Source organism: Lissotriton vulgaris, chromosome 3_2 (assembly GCF_964263255.1).
Source record: "Lissotriton vulgaris chromosome 3_2, aLisVul1.2, whole genome shotgun sequence".
Taxonomy (NCBI): domain Eukaryota; kingdom Metazoa; phylum Chordata; class Amphibia; order Caudata; family Salamandridae; genus Lissotriton; species Lissotriton vulgaris.
Genome location: NC_141690.1, coordinates 147,337,208 through 147,358,926, shown reverse-complemented (window position 1 = coordinate 147,358,926; position 21,719 = coordinate 147,337,208). Strand labels below are relative to the sequence as shown.

The 21,719-nt window shown below is 43.1% G+C and overlaps 1 protein-coding gene across 2 annotated transcripts in view; it reads left to right on the top strand.

Moving 5' to 3' along the window:
- The window catches only part of EVC2 (EvC ciliary complex subunit 2), a 494,903-nt gene that overhangs the window by 310,764 nt on the left and 162,420 nt on the right, over positions 1 to 21,719 (top strand). For both annotated transcript variants that reach the window (XM_086964103.1, XM_086964102.1), the window contains exon 17: positions 19,652 to 19,879. In XM_086964103.1, coding sequence (XP_086820229.1) covers positions 19,652 to 19,879 — 228 coding nt within the window. The remainder of the gene's footprint in view (positions 1 to 19,651; positions 19,880 to 21,719) is intronic.

The window sequence follows — 21,719 nt, the reverse complement described above, 5'->3', positions numbered from 1 at the left end:
ATTTGGGAAGTTCACAAACATGACCATAACATTTTGCAATACGTATTGCTGTCATTGGGACATGTGTCCCCAATGGTAGCTGTGTGTACACTATACAGTACATGTTAGCATTACCCTTAGTTATTAACAAATATTTATTTTTGTAGGAGTGAGATTTGGAAAATGGAGGACGGATGCTTTTCAAAGAGGACATTGCTACGCCCCACTTCTTTCTCAGCTAGTTCATTGTTTCCAGGCTTGACTGAAGGGAAATTACAAGGTACCCTGCCAGACTAGCCATCTGCAAGATATATCTGACCATCAGCACTTAGAAAGTTACTGTTGCAATAAATTTGAGAAGAGGACCTTCCCAATAAATTCCCCATGGAGGTAGAGTCTACCCTTCTCTGATTGGTTTGACTTGTAACCTTGTGGAATGATGCTGATTAGCACTGGGTCCTATTTTTAAGGCTTCTCAAGTGCATGTAGGCGGGAGCCCTCCCTCTAGCTTATTTAACAACTTTTGAAAACTGACCTGTATGGACCATTGTACAATTGGTGGCTCAAAAAGGAGGAGCAAGTTGTGCCTATTTCTTTTAGCTAGGAACAAATCTGGATGTCCGTGCAAATGTCCTGCCAGCCTGCTCACCTGTTGCTGCTTACTTTGTTGTGGGGAATCCTCCAGACAATGAAATGTGTCTAGAGCATTATACACAACAAATTGAAGTCCTATTTGCTATTCATTTTAGGGTGGAAGAGAGCCAGCAAAAAAACAAATCCTGCTACAAAAACAGGAAGCAGAGTGGTAATCTGCCTGATGAGCACAAGCTCTCACTTCTCTGCACCACCATTTGATATATATATTCTTTTATTTGGCTCTGCAATGAGTATGCCCCTACGTGAGTTCCATGTTCATGGGCCACTGAAGGCAGGTTTCTTCCTGTTGCCAAGACCAAAATGCGGTGCAAGTGACCATGTGTTGCTTATGCTCCCAATCAATGTGGGACCAGGTTTGGTAGTTTGGATAGTGTGTTCCTATTGGAGGAGGACTAAGGCTCAAGTGTATATGGCAAATTTGTGTCTGATGTGTCTTAGTGTGCAAAAAAATATGGGACTGGGATGTATGTGATCCAGAGTATTTAACAGTGGCTGAGTAAGAATAAAATGGTTTATTATGTGGTGTGGGTGTGTGACCTCCCCATTTAATAAACACACAATTCCGTATTGGATCCAGTCAGGTTAATTTGTAAAACCGTAGTTTGCTCCTGGGTACCTGTGGCTCAGAGAAGTCCGACTTTATCAAAGGAACCCTCACCAATTTATAAAAATAGGATACATTTTTATCTTTAAATAGATACCTAAATGACAAAAATCGATCAGAGGATTCCAAAGATATAAATTAGTAAATGTAAAGGAGGAATAAATTATAGATTTCCACGTGAAGCAACAAATCATTGTAATCTACAGTGGCTTGCAGTTTAGGGTTAGCCACGCCAAGAAACTTGAAAACGACTAGGTAACTCTTGTGGTGACCAACTCCTGCAGGGAGCCTTTTACAGGGTCCTATAATGTCTAAAATCAACTGCTAGATGTATCTCAGTATGGATTTAGAAGGAACCATGGGACTGAGACCGCACTAGTATCTGCAGTCAATAACATCCGTTTCATGGTGAATGCTGGGGAGGCTGCAGCGTTGGTCCTTCTGGACCTATCAGATGCTTTCGATACCATCTTTCCGGCCTGGCTTGTTAGGCAGCTACAGAAACTGGGGGTCACGGACTTGGCACTTAAACTTTTGGCATATTTTCTAAGTGACAGGTCTCTCATGTTTATAGGGGATCACCCCTGGCCTCAAAGCCAAGAAATTAGAGCTAAGGCTGTCCGAACAAGCCTGGAGAAGAGCATACTGCCCCACCCGCAGACAACATTTTATCACTGTACTCAATGAATACAAAGTAGCTATCCTGACTGCCAAGACCGAATACTTTTCTGAGCGCATCCTAGCTGCAGAAAGCCAGTCTCGTGAGATGTTCTCCACCGTCCACGAGCTGGCATCATCGGACAGAACTCTACCCAAGATTCCCCCTCCCAGGTCTTATGCGACTCGCTTAGCGAGTTTTTTATTGAAAAGATAGCCCTCATTAAAGCCAACATCCCCCCCTCCCCTTCTCTCCCCCCCAACCCCCTGACAACAACTGCTTCCTCACTTCCATTCCTCCTCTTACTAGAGAATCCTTGCTCTCTCTGCTCAGCATTGTCAAGTTAGGCTCCCCACTTGACATCGGCCCGGCACACATTCTCCGTCAGGTTTTCTCCGCATGTCCATCCCCCGTCCTCACTCTCCTAAATAATTGCTTTATCTCTGGCACCGTTCTGGTCTCCTTTAAGACCGCCATAATCCTTCCTATATTAAAAAAACCTGGGGCTGACGCTTCCTCCCCGGCAAATTACCGCCCTATATCCCTTTTCCCTTATCTGGGAAAGGTAGCAGAGTCCCATGTCACCCAGGTGCTCAGCTCCTTTATAGAGAACAGCAACTACCTTGCTCCCTGCCAGGCGGGTTTCCGTCCCCGCCATTCCACTGAGAAGGTGGTCATTTCAGTCATGGACCCTCTCAGGGAGGGCCTTGATACTAATATCCCCCAGGCCCTGGTCCTCCTGGATCTGTCCGCCGCTTTTGACACGGTGGACCACTCCATTCTTCTGTCCCGTGTCAAGGCGTCGGGCATAGGGGTGCAGGTTCTAACCTGGATAGGATCCTTCCTGTAGGGCCGTACTCAGGCGGTCCACCTTGCCGAATTTTCGGCCCCGGCTAGCAGGGTGAAATGTGGTGTCCCCCAGGGCTCTTCTCTCTCCACTCTTTTATTTAACCTCTATATCTTTCCTCTTATTTTTGCACTTCAACAAATGGAGGTCACAGTTTACAACTATGCTGATGACCTCCAACTCATCTTTAATTTCTCCTCCTCTTCATCTGATGCCACCAGCTTCCAGTCCGTCTTGCTGTTTATCCGGAGTTGGAGGAACGCAAACCATCTGAAACTCAACCCGGATAAAACAGAGGTGATTCTGACTGGAGGCAGTGGCAACCCCTGTCACCCTCCTTCTGGCCCTCTTCTTTTGGTCTTCCTCCCACCCCTTCCCATTCAGTCAAAACCCTTGGCATCACACTCAATCACCACCTGACACTCCACACCCACATTAGTTCCGTTGTCTCCTCTTGCTTTTTTACTTTACATATTATTAGGAAAGTATCTAGATTTTTCTCTCCCTCTGCACTTAAATTGATTGTTATGGCCATGGTCTTATCCAAGATCGACTACGGGAACATCATCTATAACGGCGCCCGCGCTTATGCACTTCAACGCCTTCAGCTGGTGCAGAACCAGGCAGCTCGCCTGGTGTATGGCCTATCGAAATATCATCACTCTTCCCCCCTTCTCATGGCCCTTCACTGGCTACCAATTAAACAAAGAGCCCTTTTCAAACTTGGCTGTTTCACTTTCCAAGCCCGGGCGGGCACTGCCCCCGCCTTCATTAGCTCTGCTATCACCAACTACAGTCCTGCCAGAGACTTACGTTCCTCCACTAAATCCTTGCTAGTTATCCCCCGTTTCAAGAAAAAACGATCTGGCGGCCAGAAATTTTCGGTACTTGCGCCCACTTTCTGGAACTCCCTTCCCCCCTCCGTCAGATCCTCCCCGTCCTACACTGAGTTTCATAAAGTCCTTAAGACCTTTCTGTTCCAGCAAGTTTTTAACCTATAGCCCCCGACATTCTCCTCAGTTCTGAAATCCTATAGCGCCAAGAAACTGCCTAGTGAATGTGCGCAATACAAATTGTTAAAATTTTTTAAAAACTTCAAATCAGTTTTGCTTGTAGTACATAATGTTTCAATGTGGGGTGCCTCAGGGCTCTTCTTTTAGCCCAAATTGTTCAACTTGCATGTTTCCCCACTGTCAAAACTTATTAGATCTTTTGAGCTCCAAGCATTGTCTTATTTAATTTATTTAGTTTAGCGACAGCTACCACAAACAGAGGTGTCCCGGCACTGATGACACCCAAATCATCGTGTCTATCTCTAAGGACAGGCATGCGGCTGCCACCAATTTTAAAAACTGTATGCAGGCCGTGGCCACATGGATGGAGAAAAACTACTTGCTCACGGAGAAACCAGTTTGGCAGTGGCTTTCCCCTCTCTGTCCGAGAAGCCAACCTGTCTCCTAAAACAAAAGAGCCAGGGCTCTCATGGACAAAAAGGACAGCTTTAACATTTCTCATTGGTCCAAATTCAGTCACAATCATATTAGTATTCAGTTTAGGCCTCTACTTACTCTGTGTCTTACACACATTTATGAGGTTTATTTCAAACTTAACATGCATTGGCAACGTTTGGCTTAAGATAAAAAGAAATGTTTTACAAAAACGGAATATATTCAAGCCATCACGTACATCTGCAGGCCATATGCTTAAAAAATACCATCCTTCATAAATTTAGTGGCCTACCACATCCATCAGATTTAGTAGGCTTCATAGATTTGCAGAGACCAAAAGCCACTAGAAGCAATATGCAATAAGAAGCTTTTTACCTTCATTGGTTAGTGCCTGTGAAATAGGGTTCTTGGAAAAGCGTATTGATGATGGTATTTTCAGAGAATGCCTATGCCAGTTCTGCTGACATTTAATAGCAGAAGACAAATATTAGATGTAGGGCGGATTATTTCCCAAGAGAGAGAATGTCTGATGTTCGAGGAATTGTAAGAACTAAAGACACACTGTCTCCAGCTGGGCTAATTTATTGCAGGGGGATTCCAGCCTGTTCTCCTCATGTGATTGCTACAATGCGTGGTAAACAAAAAGGACAGAGTAAACAAATGCTTTGAGACTGTGCCACTCTGTTCAATGTATTTAACAACAGACTACACTGCAGCGTTGTAATAATGATGAAAATAAGTGCTGCTTGGCTGGGAATAAGAGCAGATTCTGATGAGCTGTTTCAGCTGAACAGCACTCAGCGGCTCCAGGCTGAGATTTGAGCGTGGCCTGGAGGTTTAGGGATCCTCGAGAGACCCTGCGTAGAGCTGTAGGATTTCAGTATGAAATCTGTAGACAATGGAATGCTCCAGGAACATGGTATTGAAAGACAAGTGCTATAAAATACTGATAATATAATGAAATTGGGTTACTTGGTGGGGGGGGGGGGCCCTACTCAAGCAGCAACCACAATCCTTGTCAGGGTGAGGCATAAGCAAACCCCAAATTAACTTGTGCTCAACCCTCTGGTAGCTTGGCACAGAACAGTCAGGCTTAACTTAAGAGGCAATGTACAAATTACTTGTGCTGCACTTCAAACAGTAATAAACTGAATATGCTATACAAAAAAAAATCCCAAACCAATTTAGAAAAAATAGAGCAACATTTAATAAATAGATCAACTCCAAAACAACAAAAATCCAATCAGTAGAACCTAAAATATACAATTTGAAAGATTTAAGTGAAATAGTGCCAAGAAGCCCAAAGCAGCACTCGCAGCTATCTGGTTGTGTGAGTACGGGAGAAAGTCGCAAGTTCAGGCTGACTGCGATGCAGTGGGGATCTGATACAGGGACAGGTTAGTGACACTGAAAAGTTACCCTCTCAGTCCAGCACAAAGAGTCCTGTTTGTGGTGGAGGAAGCTGCAAGCAGCAGGGAAGTGTTGTGGACGATCATTGATATAGCTTAAGAGAAGTCTTGGCATTGAGGACGGTTGTCGCTATAGCACAAATTTTCTGTTACAGTCGTGAATGGTTGGGCTAGAGCTTCGCAGTGGGCCCCCGCGAGTGGTCAATGCTGCAGCCCAAAGGGCTGGGTTGCCGGAACTATGCTTTTGCTGGTAGTGTGAGCAACAAGATTGTGGCGCCAGCGGGCCCTTTCATGGAATCAGAGCTTACTTCAGTTGGGTCTGAGTGCTAGTTCAGGTGGCTGGATGTCTATAATGTCCCTGTGGCTCTGATCAAGAGGCCAGCAGACTAGCCCTCAGAGTCACTCTGGAGGTCCTGCGTTCATGTGCAGGTCCAATCCCTCTGACTGAGTCTGGAGGGTAAGTAGGGTGGTAATCCAGTCAGGCAGCAGTCCATTAAATCAGTAGTCCAGGGGAGCAGTGGTCAGCAGAGTGGTAGTCCTTTCAGCACATCATCAGTCCTTCTTCTTGGCAGAGTCTCCATCTGACCAGAAGAGTTGGTGTCTGAGGTCCAAAATGTATACCAGGTAGCTCCTTTGAAGTGGGAGAAGCTTCAAGAGGTTTCCTTTTGAAGTGCATAGGTTTCCTGCCTCTCCTGCCCTAGCTTCCGACTAACTATAGAGGTATGCATCCCTTTGTGTGGAGGGTGGACACAGCCTATTCAAGTGTATATAGGGCTGTGACCAGATCCACCATCCCATGCTGTTAGTGATGGCTCATCGAGGCACACCTAAGCTCTCTATTGTGTGTCTGACTATACAAAGCCCAACTGTCAGCTAAACCTAGTCATGTGACCCAGATACTGGCTGCAGGCACTAAATGGCTTCGGCAGGAAAATTCCTACTTTCTAAAAGTATGAGGATTACTACTTTGTTCCAATCGGGGTTTCAACATTATACTGCAAAGATAACCACTATTGAACTGGATAAACAATAAGCTAAAATTAAAAATTGTGCTCAGCAAACAATGCAGTGCCCAATTAAATGTATAAATCAAGTTTCTTTAATCAAGTTAATTTTGGTCCAAAGGCCAAATTCTTTCTTTCCGTCTTGCCCAGGTAGAATAGCCCACACGGGCACTTAATGGCGTAAATTACAAATTGTGTGTTGTAGGCCGCTGTGTACTTGAAACAGATCTGTTTGCCTGTGTTTGTTAATGGAGCATACCAAGCCATAGATACAGCGTTACCGTACTAGCTGGGATTCAATCTTTCAACGGTCAAATTCATTAAATAATCCCTTTAATCAGGAGCAGATCACAATTTTAATAGTCTGCTGCATGCATCTTCACCCGTCGAGATTAAAACGTTAAGTTCCTTGAACCCACATTTTGTGCTTTAACTGCAACTCACAGGTGTATGCGGGGAGATGCAGTTTCTTTCTCTTTTTTACAAGGAAACAATGGACAAATAAGCACACCTGGTGAGATAATCTGAGATATCGCACTTGCTCTTCTTCTAATCTCGCGTTTTGCACTCCTGTTGTGTCAATGCTGGATAATGCATTCCACTTAGTAACAATAGGTCGGCTACCGCTGCAGGTCGTCACGCACCACGAGTTGTGTTGGGATAACGCATCCGTTCTTTTTTCAGTTCTCGCCCTACTACTCTCTTTCCAGCTACTCTCTTGGGAATCGGTTGGTGACAATCTTTACCATCATTCTCATACATCAAAGACAGATGTCCCTCACAGCATGAGGTTATATGTAATCAGCGGGAAACTTGAAATTGCTGTACTATAAAAAATCTTGTATTTTTGTTTGTTGATGCCCCTGATGAAGGGCTTTTGTATCGGCCCAGAATGCATTGGGTTTAATTGAATTGTTAGCCCATAAGAATGTAATGACCAGCATTCATATGGATGAATTATGTACAAGAATCTCGTCTTTGGAACAAAATCGACTTGATTAAAGAGACTTGATTTACACAGTTCATTGTGTGCTGCATTTTTTGCTGAGTACTGTTTTTGATTTCAGCTTATTGTTTATCCTGTTCAATAGTGTTTATCATTGCATTATAATGTTGAAACCCTGAATTGGAACATAGTAGTGCACACTGTGTCTAGACCATAGGCTCTAGAAATCCTCACAATTTGTATGCTAGGGGCCAGGGTGGAGCCACTTCGCAGAGTGAACACTAAGATTTTTAAAAAAACCTCCCAAAAACATATTTTAACTTCACATAAGCTACAACCTAGATTTGAGTGCAACACAACCCTCATTGCTCTAACTGCTTTCTAAAAGTGGCATTTTCAAAATTGAAAATAAAAATCCGACTTTACTATGAGAGAGGAGTCTTCATTACAAGGCCCAAGACACCAAACATCAACTGGCTACCTGCTCCCATTTGGAAGTTACAGGTTATTACATGTAATACAGGAACTCCAATGTTATCCTAAGGGAGAGGCAGGCCTTTAATTTAGACTTCTTCACTATCAGGACATGTACAACTTAAAGTACATTCCTAGTTAAAATACACTCCACCCTGGCCTCTGGGCTGTCCAGAGCCTACTCTAGGGATGACTTATATTTATTAAACAGGAAGGTTTCGGTACAGTAAAATGTTTCTTTTGCCAGATCAAAGTGCCAGTTTTAAACCTGCACACACAACCTGCAATGGCAGACCTGAGTCATGTTTAGAGGGCTACTTAAGTGGGTGGCATAATCAGTGGGGTGGGCCCACTAGCAAGATTTGAGTTATGGGCCCTTTGTGCAGGTAGTGCCATTTTACTAGAGACTTATAAGTACAATAAATATGGCAGTTGGGTATAAGCCAATTTTACCAGGTGTTAAGGGGAAGCACCTAATATTAATTTGCTCAGAGATGCATCCCAGTAGGCAGTCAGTACCACCATAGCCAACAATTAATGTGGCCCATCTGCCACTTGGATCAGATTTCTGTCCCCAACCCAAGGAAATCACTGCCCATAAGAATAACGGTAAACAGAGGGCACTGACAACTGTCAGTGTCAAGAATTGGGCCCCAGCCCTTCCAGGAATCTCTGAGGTTTCTCAAAGTGGGGACAACAGCACCATGTGTTAGGCACCATACTTCCACTCTCTTTCCCACCTGTCCACGCGTGGTAGCCTGCGGCTGGCCCCTCAGCCCAGGATCTATACCCTAAGGCTAAACATGTGCCTGGCGAGCAATGACTCCCAGGAGGAAAGCACCACCCCCTCAAGGGTGACACTCACCCTCTGTGTCATGTAGCAGTCTGCCTGGTCCTGGTTTCCTTCCCTCTTTCTCTGTGACAGTGCGTGGAGCACCCACAAGTCAGAAGTAGCCCCACCAGTGTCAGTCTTAGGGTGCACTGTTCTCAGAGCTGGCACTGGTCCTCCCACTCTGCACTGTTTACAGCTCCTGGCCCTCCTTCTGGGTCTCTATACTCTCCCCTTGCGAGTGCTACTCCCAGAAAACAGAGCATTAGGGCACCCTGAGTGGGCTCCCCTTTCCTGACACCTGGGGGCCTCATTCCGGAGGATGCAGTCTATGGATATTTGGAGACTAACTATGACTCTTCTCTAAGCCACCTGCCCTCCCCATTCCAGGGAGGCGAGGGCCATGGGGTGGACAAGAACCTGACCCTGGATCCGAGTTATCTTGCACACCTGGCCGGTGTACTGCTCAGGGGAAAACAGACTTTCCACTACCATGGTCTGGGTAGCCCTGGTGTTCCTTTAGAGCCGTGACAGGAATCCCATTCACCTTGATCTGATGAAAGTGATGACTCCCACCTTCAGGGATCACCTACCTACCCTTTGAGTTTACCACCTAATTGAAGTAGATTAGAGCATGATCTCCCTCCTGCCCCCTGGGGACTATCTACACCAAAGCCATATTGCCCACCCCGGTTTGTTTCCTAGCTGGGAATAATCAAAACAAAAGACACACAGTTGATGGACAGAATTCAGAACAAATCAAAACATTCACCACTAGTCAGGAGATTTGGGTTAAATACAACATTCTTTTGCTCACCATTCCACCCCAGTTTAGATCTGGCCATATGAAGATCAATCTTGACCCTGGGCATCATAGGAACAGTCCAGCCCGAACAACCAATCCATGTCTTCGCTGGATCGGAAACAAGCATCCTAGGACCGGTTTTGAGGTTTCACTCCTCATCATCCAGGAGAGCTTCAATCCTGTGGCACACTGAGCCCCGGACCCACGTCTGGGCATACCTGATGCACTTACGGTGAGAAAGTAAAAGACACACAGTTGATGGACAGAATGTAGAACTAATCAAAACATTCCTCCCCAGTCAAGAGATCTGGGTTAAATTCAGCATTCTTTTGCTCACCATGCCAGCCCAGTTTAGACCTGGCCATATGCAAATCAACCTTGACGCTGTTCCTCATGGGAACAGTCCAGCCCGATCTGCCAAGCCAGGTCCTCCCTGGACCAGAAACAAGCATCCTAGGCCTCATCAGCCAGGATAGCTTGAATCCAGTGGCACAGTGAGCCAGTGGCACAGGGACCCACGTCTGGGCCTACCCAGCACACTTAGGGTGAGAAAGCAAAAGGAACACAGTTGTTGGACAGAATGCAGAACAAATCAAAACATTTACCCCCAGTCAAGAGATCTGGGTTAAATACATCATTCTTTTGCTCACTATGCCACCCCAGTTCAGACCTGGCCATATGCAAATCAATCTTGACCCTGGGCCTCATGGGAACAGTCCAGCCCAAACCACCAAGCCAGGTTCTCCCTGGACCGGAAACAAACATCCTAGGACCGGTTTCGGGGTTTCACCCCTCATCTGCCTGGAATGGCATGGTTAGCACAAAAACAATGGATTTAGTCCCAGATCTCTGTACTGGGGTGGAAATATGACATTGTTCTGCATTCTGTCCATCAATTTTCTTTTTGCGTGAATAATAAAAGCAGTGGGTTGGAAATGGCAACTATGAGCCACCGCCGACCAGAACCACCTCCATGTTTCTCGGAAGAGGCATGGGAACCCTTTCATCCCTCCTTACTCTGGAACTTGTCAGGTTCACTTTTAACCTCCTCCTCACCCTGCTCTGCGAGGACCCGAACCACACTTTTTGGGGTCACACCCTGGTATCTTCCTATGGACCCTAATGTTGAGCCTGTGGTCCGCCTCTTTAGCAAGCTCAAAAAGGTTGATGAGAGGCTACACAAAAAAGAACAGCAATGGTTTAACCCAAAAGAATAGTTCTTTTGCAGGTACTGTTGGTGTGTGAAGTAAGTTCTTTATTTCATATATCCTTTAAATACTTAAGGATACAGCCAACGCGTTTCAACCTTCAAGAGGGTTTCTTCAGGGCTGTAAATGCATACAACATGACTCATTTTAAAATCCTATTGAACAATTTAATTTGAGTCAGAAGAACGCTACTAAACAGATAAAGTCAAACCGAACTGTCATGTCCAAAGAATAGAAAAAGCAGAGTCAATGTCAGAAGAAGAACCAACCATGTAGAGTAAAGTTACAGATTTGCGAATTTGTTGTAATCAGTGAAAATCCATCAAAGTAGTGCTTCTAACAAAGAAAGTTTTATGAAGGCGACGTAAAAAAGTTTTTAAAAGATTGAAACTGAAGTGCATCCCAAGTGCATCCCAGGTGCATACCAGAGAATGACATGCCTATCTAGCGCCAGCAACTTGCAAAAGTATTTGAAATTCATTAGTCGATGCACAAGTTCAAAAGGATGACACCGGCGTCCGAGAACGTCACTTGTAATGATTGAGAACCCCAATGACCCCAGGCCTAGATATAGATAGATATCAAACATGCTAAGTATGGTAGGTGCATGGTGAGTGCAGTAAACTAGACACCTGGTCAAAATTATTAATAATTATTAAGTCATTAAAAATAAGGCAGTGTCTCCTAGGCCCTACATAGATAGGGCATAGACCATCAAAAGGCCAATCAATTAGAGGTCGTAGATAATTAAGACATCGCTTAGTAAATAAATGAATCTAGTATAGGCATACCTTAATGAATTCGGTATGTCAAGAAGCCTCAGTGTCCTCCTGAACCCCGGTGTCTCCAAATGGTCAGTATGATTTCCAGTAAGGCGAGGTAAAGGAGATGGAAACTACTAGTTAAAACTAAACGGGTATGTAAGTGGAATATCCATAAGCGAGATGTCATATAGAAGTAACATATGTGGACACACGTATACCCTAACAAAGCAAACCCTAGCCCAAACACAACGGAATCCATAAAATGTAAAAGGTGAAAACAACATTGAGTTCATAAAAAAAATGCAAGGAGCTTCATATATTCCAATTTGGCTGGAAAATGCCAGTACCAACAGCATTAAAACGCAAAGATCAGTATCAGTATCCATGGTCATATAAAACGCAACGATCAGTATCCATGGTCGTATGGCAAAAACATTAATGTCACCATACTTCTGTCCTCTAATTATCCGTAAAGTGCTAGAGAAAGAGTCCTAACAGGCCAAAGTAACTAAGTAGAAAAGCCCATACAATTGGCAATGCGCCTGTCAAGAAAACAGAATCATTCATGCTACCAAAACGAACGACGTACAGAAATGGCCAGTGGCTTTGATAAAAGAGCCCATACGCTTGTCCCAAAAATCAAGCAACCAATATGTACGCAGTCATTCCAAGTACTTACTTCAAGAGTCAAGGTTTATCCCATGTTCGGTATCAGGCAGTAGCGGTTCCACTTGCTTCAGCGTGTATATAGGCAAGTAGGAGGGAGCCGACACGTTCCTCCATAGTGTCCGCGCTATTACCAACGTAGCCAGCGTAACAACCACTTCCAGGTTAGAAAAAGTAGACCGCAAAACGTGAACAGTTTTGCTCTAAGGGCTGCGATCAATTGCTTGCAATCCCGGGGCCAATAAAATCACCACACAATGTGAAAAAGGGAAAAGCTTTATTCCTCCAACCAATTAAGAGATAGACATCCATGCTTCAAGGAGGACATTCTAAAAACCTGCCTACTTATTAATCACCCGGAAGGTGGAATCAGAGCCACACAGTCTTACCTCCCTAAGTTAATACAAACAAATGTGTGTATGCCCAAAATGTGTAAAGCAGTGTCAAGAAAGACAGGATGAAAAATACCAAGAGCCATGTACAGTGAAGTACATTGGACACATAGAGTGGGTGCGAGCGCACGGGAGAGCGAAGGGTGAAGTGCAAATTGACCCAAATAGAGAACAGGTACAAAGATATAGAGGATTCGAGAGAGTCCTATACAAAGAGGTAAATTTAACACAGAGACATGGTTAAATCGCTCATTTTAAGATAAGTATGATTTCCTGAAACAACCGTTAATGACGACATATTCATAGATTCTTTCCTGAGCGTTCAAACCCACTCTATATGTCCAATTTACCTCGCTGTACATAGCTCTTGGTATTTTTCATAATGTCTCCGCTCCAGAGGACCACTACCAATTTCTCATGATGCCCTTTGGATTCAAAAATGCCATGACATCTTCCAGAGGTTGAGGATCCAGGTCCTTGCTGGTATGGAGGCTTCTTCATTAGCAGTTGGAAGGACCACCTTTTTCACCTCCAGGAAGTGCTTCAGGCCCTGCATCGGGCAAGCCTGCCTATCAAGGTACGTAGGTGCCAGATAGGTGTCTGTGATATACTTAGGACACCTGGTGGGCAGGGCTAAGGTACAGCCCATCCAGGGCAAGATAAAGGCTATCATGGCCTGGTAGCCCCCGAAAAATATGGATGGGCGGTAAACTCTTCTCCCCAAGCAGTTTGTGGAGTTTTTGAGAGGCGTGGCAGAGTTTACAGGCACCCACTCCTTTGAGAGCCATGACTCAAGATCATCCCATAATCTGCTCTCGATAGAAACATAGTAGGCATGAGCTCTTTCAGCACAAGACAAATCGCTTGTACACCCACCAGCGACGTAATCAGTTTACCACCAGGAAAAAAGTGCTGCAGGATCCTCCTTGCACCATTTTGTCAGCATGAACCCTGTCATTTTCACAGGCTCCAGTTCTCGCTTGAAGACGTTACCTGCAGCTTTAACTTCATGAACATAGAAGACAGACGTTCCTCTCCATCTTTAGTTTGACCAACCAAGGGCTGAAGCTGGGTGTTTGTTAATTAATGTTAATTTCTGTGTTGAATTTGGGAGTCAATGTTTTATTTAAAGTCCTTGAGGTCTCAAGGTTGTAAAAGAAAGGGTGCCTAATATGCTTCTTTTATGAACATCACATAATGTTTGGTTGACATATATCTTTTACATTATAGATACCCCTGACGAAGGTCATAGACCGAAATGCATTGGGTGAATTTTCATGTGACAAAGGAATTGAGTGTTTCAACAAGCTCGTGAATAAGCCTGGATGGGCAATTCTTGAGTGAATAAATACCATTAATTTAATGGAACAGAGCACCTTTTGACGTGATTGATAAAACTGTGAAACAATATTGAATAAAGAGGATGAATTTTTGAAAAAAATTAATGGTTTACGTGAAATATTTGGATCACATATGTATACAAGGCTGTGCAACTCTTCGCAGATTTGCGAACAGCGCTTCTCAATTTGTTCATTTATTATCTGTGTGCACTGGTATGGAGCACATAAAGAGTGCATGCACGCCAACCTTGAAAAAATATCGGATGTCAAAGAGGATTTTGCCTATAAGGAAAGGGTGTGCTTCAGTTCTAAAAAACTGATGATATTTTTAGAAAGTGGACATTTTTCTGCTCTTACTCCTCTTTGTGCATTACAGCCTGTCTCCAATACACATCTGGTGTGGGTAAAAGCTACACTCTGCATTCGCTCTAGGCATCCTCAAACACAGGAAGGGTGCGTTTGACAGAGACCTCATCTGCATTCATCTGCATTATGATAGCTCCTCCTGGGCAGGTAGCGGGAGGTGGAGCTGACACACCTGAATAGACAGTGTACTATGTCCCACACAAAGTGTGAATTGCTCCCTACAAATAACCTGGCAGACAGGGTTGGATGAAAGGGGACCTGTGCAATTCAAGGGCCTGCTCTGAATTCACCCCTACTTCAAAGCCACATTTGAGTATAGGTACTAATGTTCTGAACATACCAAGACAGTACACTACTGGACCTGTGAAGAACTCTGGCAGGAGTAGACTGCTGTGCTACAATAATTGCCACCTTCCCTGACTGCTGCTCTGAAGGAACTGCTTACTGCTTTGCTCAGCTGCACTGCTGCCTCCTGATCTCTGCCCCTGTTGAGGACAAGTACTGTGGACCCACCTCGCTTGAACCCAGAGTGTCTTCAATGGCTTGCTGACTTGCTCTCTGTTCTGAAGTCTCAGGGCCATCAAAGGATTCCTTCAACGCTGCAACAGCACTTGGACTCTTCCATCTGAGAGTCCTGCCCTACCAAGTGGTGCCAATTCAGCCCTGGGCCATTGAAAGGTGACTTCTGCTGTACAGAACCAGCAAAACCGATGCAGAGACTACTTTGTACGATCGGAACCGACACATTGCCCATCGACCCCAATGCAGGAGCTGATCAACATTGCCTCGACAGACGGAACGGCTTGATGACGATGGATAGTGTGGCTCAACGTTGACACAGAGCTTGCATCATAAAAGAGTTGTCGAAGAAGCCTTCATTGACTGCGCGGATCATCGCCGATGCTTTGCCTCCATCTAAGGGATCTTCGACGATGATGCACCTCCTCGCATGGAGTCTTCGACGTCGACGCTTGCTCCACCCAAGGCACTTTGTCAGCTGGACTCGCCTGAGTCCTGTAGCCGGCTTGCCCTCCATCGCAGTCGGACTGAACTTTGGAGTAACCCCTTAGCGCTGTTGACGTTTAAGCACTATTTTTGGTTTATTCTTTAAAAATCCGTAACTCCAGTTTAATGTATTGGATTATTCTCATTATGGTTCAATTTTACTCATAGCATTATTCTCTATTGTTCTAAACCTGTGTGGAGCATTTTTGTGGTATTTTCATTGTGTTACTGTGTTTGTGTGGGTGTGTGTGTTGCATAAATACTTTACACATTGCCTCTTTAGATAACACTGACTCTTCTGTGCCAAGCTACCACAGGGTGAGCACAGGTTATCTTTCAGTCTGTATTTAGTATACCTTGGCTAGGATTGTGGTCCGTACTTGGACAGGGAGCATACCTCTGCCAACCAGAGACCCAATTTCTAACAGACCTGCTAACATGTGTTTTGGATTTTCTGCTAATGTGTTCTTTAATTGTGAAGTCTGTGTACAGACTAAAGCTAAATGACTTAGCGTTCATTGTGAGCTTAGGACTTGACCTTCTGGGTTTATTTTAGAACATTTGGCTTTGTACTCGTGTTATTTGAAAGTGTCAGCAAAGAGGAGGAACACCTTCTTTGTCAACTTGAGCCTTAGGTATGGACTTGATATCTACATCTTCATTTCCCGGAGGCAAATGTTGACTTGGTGGATGACATTGGAACAGAGCTCAATGCTTTCAGTGTTTGAACTATTATGTTGTTTCGATGAGTGTGTCTTTGAGGATTTCCATTAGAGGCTGAAGATAATGGGAGGAAGGATGGAATAGGAGATGGGAGGCTTCTTTGGTCTTGTTGTTCCTATGTGTTTGAGTTGATGATGATTGGTGAGGTCAAATTTTACCCTACGGTTTTGAGCAATAGCATGGTCTGAAGCCTGAATAGAATTCTACAAGGTTGATGAGGGTTGAATTGTAAACAAAGAGGAGAGTTTTAACATCAGATGTAAGCTGGGAGAAGTAACACAGTTTGATGAGTTCATCATGGGGCACATCTATGGGGGGGGGGGTCTTTTGAAAGAGCACTGTTGGTTTTTTTTCGTTCGTCTCGATGGGGTAGTGGTCTGCCCATGGATATAGGGGTTTCTCAATGGATTGTAGTTGATGCGGAGTGGATGAGGTTGTTAGTGCTGACTTTATGTGGGTAGTCCAGGCTGCATGTTGGTTGACATCCGGCGTTTTGAGGAGTGGGTCAAAGGATTACTTCATTGTTGCATTGTTGTAGTCACCAGATGGATTGGAATCTCCAGGGAATATGAGGTTTTTGTGCTGAATGGAGGGGGAGTTGAGATGTATTTTATGAATTAAGTTCTTGCTGAGTCCTGCAGAACTGTTGATCAGATGGAAAGAGGCTGTCTGCAATAAGTGGAGTGGGAGGTGGCAGGTGAAGAGCTCAAATAAATTCAGTGTTGGTGGGTAACTTAGTGTGCAGGACAAGGGGGACTTGTGGATGTCTGAGTCTCTCCTTGTGTTTTACGTCTGCGGTTTAAGTGTTGGATGCTTTTCCTGTTGGAATGAGAAAATGCAAGAAGTATAAACTTAGGTTTGAATCATGTTTCTATGATGGAGAGGAAACCTAGATTGTGCTTTGTGATGATGTCAGCTACATCTGGAATGTGAATTTATCCAGAACATGCATTAATTCCGTGTGTTGCCCAATGAGTGCTGATGAGTTGGATATACTGAGAGGTGTGCGAGGCCTTTCTATGTGTGTAGTATGGGGTTGAAGGTGGGTATATTAAGTGATGTAGTATGTGAGGCACATGGTTGAACTGCTTACCTGAGGGACAGGGTTTCCTGCCCTATGTTCTGCCTGACCAGAGCAGTCCAAACAAGAGATGTCCTTGGGCAGGAACCCGTGACAGTTTTGCAAGACAACAGAGCTACTCAGTTGTTTTGGGTTAATTTTCAAAGACTTCAATAATGTGCAGGGCAGGAGTAGTCCTTTCTAAAAGGTGAGTGTGTAGCGTCAACTTATATTAGGAACTATGTTTGTGAACTCTACCATAGTGTTTCTTGTAACTTTCTTGTTATATTGATCTGGGACATTTGTTGTCAGGCGAAATGAAAATGTCATTCTTGCTTTACTGCATGCATTATTGAGCATCATAAATTAAAGGATTCTGAATGCATATACATACAGTATTATGTTATCATGTAAAACGTCTTCAAACAGCGCATGGGATTTTAGAGTGCTTTGTCATTTAAGAAATAATCTGATTCAGATCTGCATTGAATGGACAGATCCACACTGTGCCGTGCTGAGATTTCGGCATATATTTGATTCCCTTTATGCACTACTGTAATACCCTAGACATCATGAAATGTGCTTGTGAAGGCGTTGAAACAAATCGACAGCGATTAGCATTTCAATGGGAAGCTTTTCGCCCATATCTAAATTTCCATTTAGTGGCTTGTACCACCTCTGAGTTATGGATCTGCATATCTATAGATTTTCTTTTCGGATGTTACTGAACTGAAACAGGATCATCCATTTGCTAATTTGAACGTATTCTAGCTTGGAGTCTCCTAAACCGAAACATTATTAGTCGTTGTGTAAAAAAAAATGGTTTATGATTTAATATCACCCATTTTCTCTGATGGGCATTTCGTGGAGCACGTTTAGATACTGTGTACTTATTAAAGCATTGAAACGTAAGTTGTGATGTGTGTCACACAAAAGCACCATACCTTGGAGGTTGTCTGCCCTTTTATGCTGAATGACAAACTATGATTTTCCCCTGGTCAGTCTGAACACCTCTGATTTGACAGCGGGCTTGAAAGTGAGTTTGATTAGGGAGGCCTCGGCAGCAGGGCCAGCCTGCGACAGGAGAGGAGTTTGCAGCAATAAATGGACTACGCGTCTTTCTATCAGAGAAAGAATGCGGACACGTTTATCTAGGATCCGATCTCTACACGGTCTCCGGTCTTTCTGTGTCTGCCACCTTCAGAACTGACACACCATCTAACACCAGTGCTATTTAAGTTTACAAAGTTGTCTGCCTTTTCATGGTGGTTCTTCCTCCCCATATGTAGTCCAGCTTTCTTGCCACCCTCCTATTTATTTCTCCATTTTTTATCCTGTTTGCTATTAGGATATGTGCTGGATGTTTGCCCCTTACTTCCTGCCCTGCCTTACCCTACGCTTCTTGTTTTCTGTATCATGAATCCCCTTTCCCCAACCTCACTGTTATGTTTGCACAGGAGTCTCACCAGAGGCAGCAGTGTATTTGCCTGGCCTCATGTTCGTGGTGAACTCAGCATGCCTCTAGCCCTCGTCTTTAGCTCAGGGGGTGGGATCTTCTTTCTCGCTGTTATGTCAGTTTCAGCATGTAGGCATCTGCTTGGATGGCTGTTCGATAAATGTAACCTAATTATGTGCAAATTAGTTACTGTATGAACTAATCAACTCAGTCATTGATAAGTAGAATCAAGTCAGTATCTGATCTAGTAAAGCTAGAGTGCAACATGTAGTGACAATGTCATATTTCTTGTGTCCCTAGGACTCCAGGTTAGTAGAAATGGAACATCGACATATTTAGCCTCCTTAGATATGCCGTCGATATTTTGAGTGGCATCGGTCCTCTTTCAAAATTAGTTTTGCCTTTTGATTGACAAACAATGCCATATGCAGTACCCAGTTCTGGCAACTTAAAAAAAAAACATGACAAAACCTCCATAACTTCCTCCAGATTGATATCTCTTTATCTTTTTATCCTTATTTATCTGATTTTACTCGAATCTTTCCTATTTGCTCAATTGTCATATGATTATAACTCGCCAATTATGTATGCATTTTGTGTTGTTCAATTCAACTGTTTATTTTGATGCCATTTTCAAATATGACACTGTATGTTTACTTATATGCTTTTTTTTATCTTATCTGCATTAATAAACTTGTTTTGAACTTTAAAAAAAACCATGACCTTAACATAGTTTTTTTGCAGTCTTAGTCTGTACCTTCGAGCCACCCAACAATTTACCTTCATCCATCATATTTGATGCTTAGGCAATCACCTGAGAATGTTCTCGTACTTCCTAAAATGTACACTTTCCAACATACGCTCTTTTCCTATTCTGCAACAAAGGTTTTTCCTGTCCGAAATGATCAACTGAGGAGTAGATCAACATCAACTGGTCTGAAGCTAAAGTGTAATCTTGATATATGGTGGCACTGAACAGTTTTGATTTGCTCATAAATTCATCTTTTGCAGGTCCACAGAGAGCTTCTATTAGAAAGAGTGCAGCAGCTGAAGACTCAAGAGACTAAATTTGGGGAATACGTTGCTTCTTTACAGTACCAAAAGACTGTTGAAAAATCAAAAACATTAGAGATTCATAATGCAGTCATAAATCTGCAGGCCCTGCTCATCGAAGAATTGTGTGCTTCACAGACACTTACCATTTCGGAGTGCACACAGATAATAGATGAATACAGTCATGTGAGTAACATTCAACATAAATTACGATGCATTTTCAAAGATTTTGGTTATCTTTTTCATTTATTTTTCAAATGTTTCCGAGGTAAACATACACATTTCGATTACTATATCCCCATTACATGTCTGTGACATAGCAAATGCAATCTTTAAATACTTCCTTCGATAAGTTATTCTACAAAACCGCCATCATGCCATCCTCAGCAGACATATTTAAAGAGGCGTGAACAAGCACCTAGAAACGGACGCTTGTGAAAATTCTGCTTCTGGCTAGGAAATATGTTACAACTTTAAAAAAAAAATGTGTCATTCATAAGTGACATTTTCCCTCAGTCATCTCTGTGGAACGTATTTTATTTGTATGTATTTTTTTGTTTCTTAACCAGTACTTTCTACATTTCTGGTAATGTGTATCTTTCTCTGTCCTTATCTCTAAAATGGAGAAACCTTTTCACAGACCGTGGCTAAAATGGGCTCTGAAATTTAATATGGAATTCGGAGCGAACAGAGAGCTTTTTAATCTAGTTGAAGCAAAGGTAGAATTCTCTCCCAGTTTATCCTTCTCAAGAGAGGAATCTGTGTGCATAAAGACCTGCTGCTAAGCAAGATGTTTCAGAACAGGTCACTATCTACTCCTAGAGAAGCCTAGAGTTGATAGCTGCCTTGCAGGTAGGTGTCGCTTTTGTGGATATCTCTCTGACAATATATCCGAACATATCCTCACCAGACATTAATGTTAAATCACATTGTGAAAAAGCCCAGGTTCTAAAAGCTGTGCTGCAGATAGTGTGGCGCCTATTGTAGTCCGAATCATTTGGTTATTTTGTACCGTAAGTTTATTAGCTTTGGAGGCAAATCTATTCTCCTCCATATGGGTCATACACATCTTTTTAAAAGTTTTTCTAGGGATAGAGCCTATCGATGTGGGTTTTTTATAATAATCAGATAAACCCAGATCAGTCAAAAATTCTTGTATGTACATAAGCCATCCAATTTTTAAGGCTTTTTCCAAACCAAGGCTATCCCTCAAGCCTTTTTGAATTAATGTTGTTCTTGGGGACGTCAAAATCCGGTACCGTAATAATACCGGTTGGGCTTTTATTATGTCTGTGATATAGGGTATCCCCAACTCAGTTCTTCAGTCATTAGGTAGCATAATTTCTTACCTTAAGAAGTGATGTTTCTGATGCTGCATTCTTTACAATAAAGAAGAACAACACAGGGTCGTGACTCTGACCCAGCAAGGCTGAGCCCAATATACCAATATAACAACACAACTGCCAATACTGGACACTACTTGAACATTTTTAACTAACCTTTATGAATGAAACATACCGGTCCATTTGTCTTTTACGTCAATAGTTTATTAATTCATTTTTGCACTAGTGAAACATTGTTATTTATACACATATCACTAGCTTTTTATGAATGTACAAACAGATATAAAACAATTCAATGCAATACAAGCAACATTTAAATACACAATACATTTAAAGTTTTACAACACATCCACCCCACTATCTGGCCAGTCCAGTCATTCAACATTCAAACCAACAAGTATACCAAAACAAAAACAATCTTTGAAACCTATTGTCAAAAAATGGATTATCTGTCCATATAGATGGTATTACAATTTTTATTTTAAGGTCAGCAGTCCTATTGTGATTAAATTAATCCTTTGGACACAAAGCCTTGTTATCCAAACAAACTCTCCTGTTAACTCTACTAGACAATAGGCGTCAAAACAGGTCGACGCGTTTCGAACCCCCAATTGAGGGGTTCTCCTCAGGACCAACACTCTCTACAAAAAGAAACACTTATTTAACAACTATTATATACATCC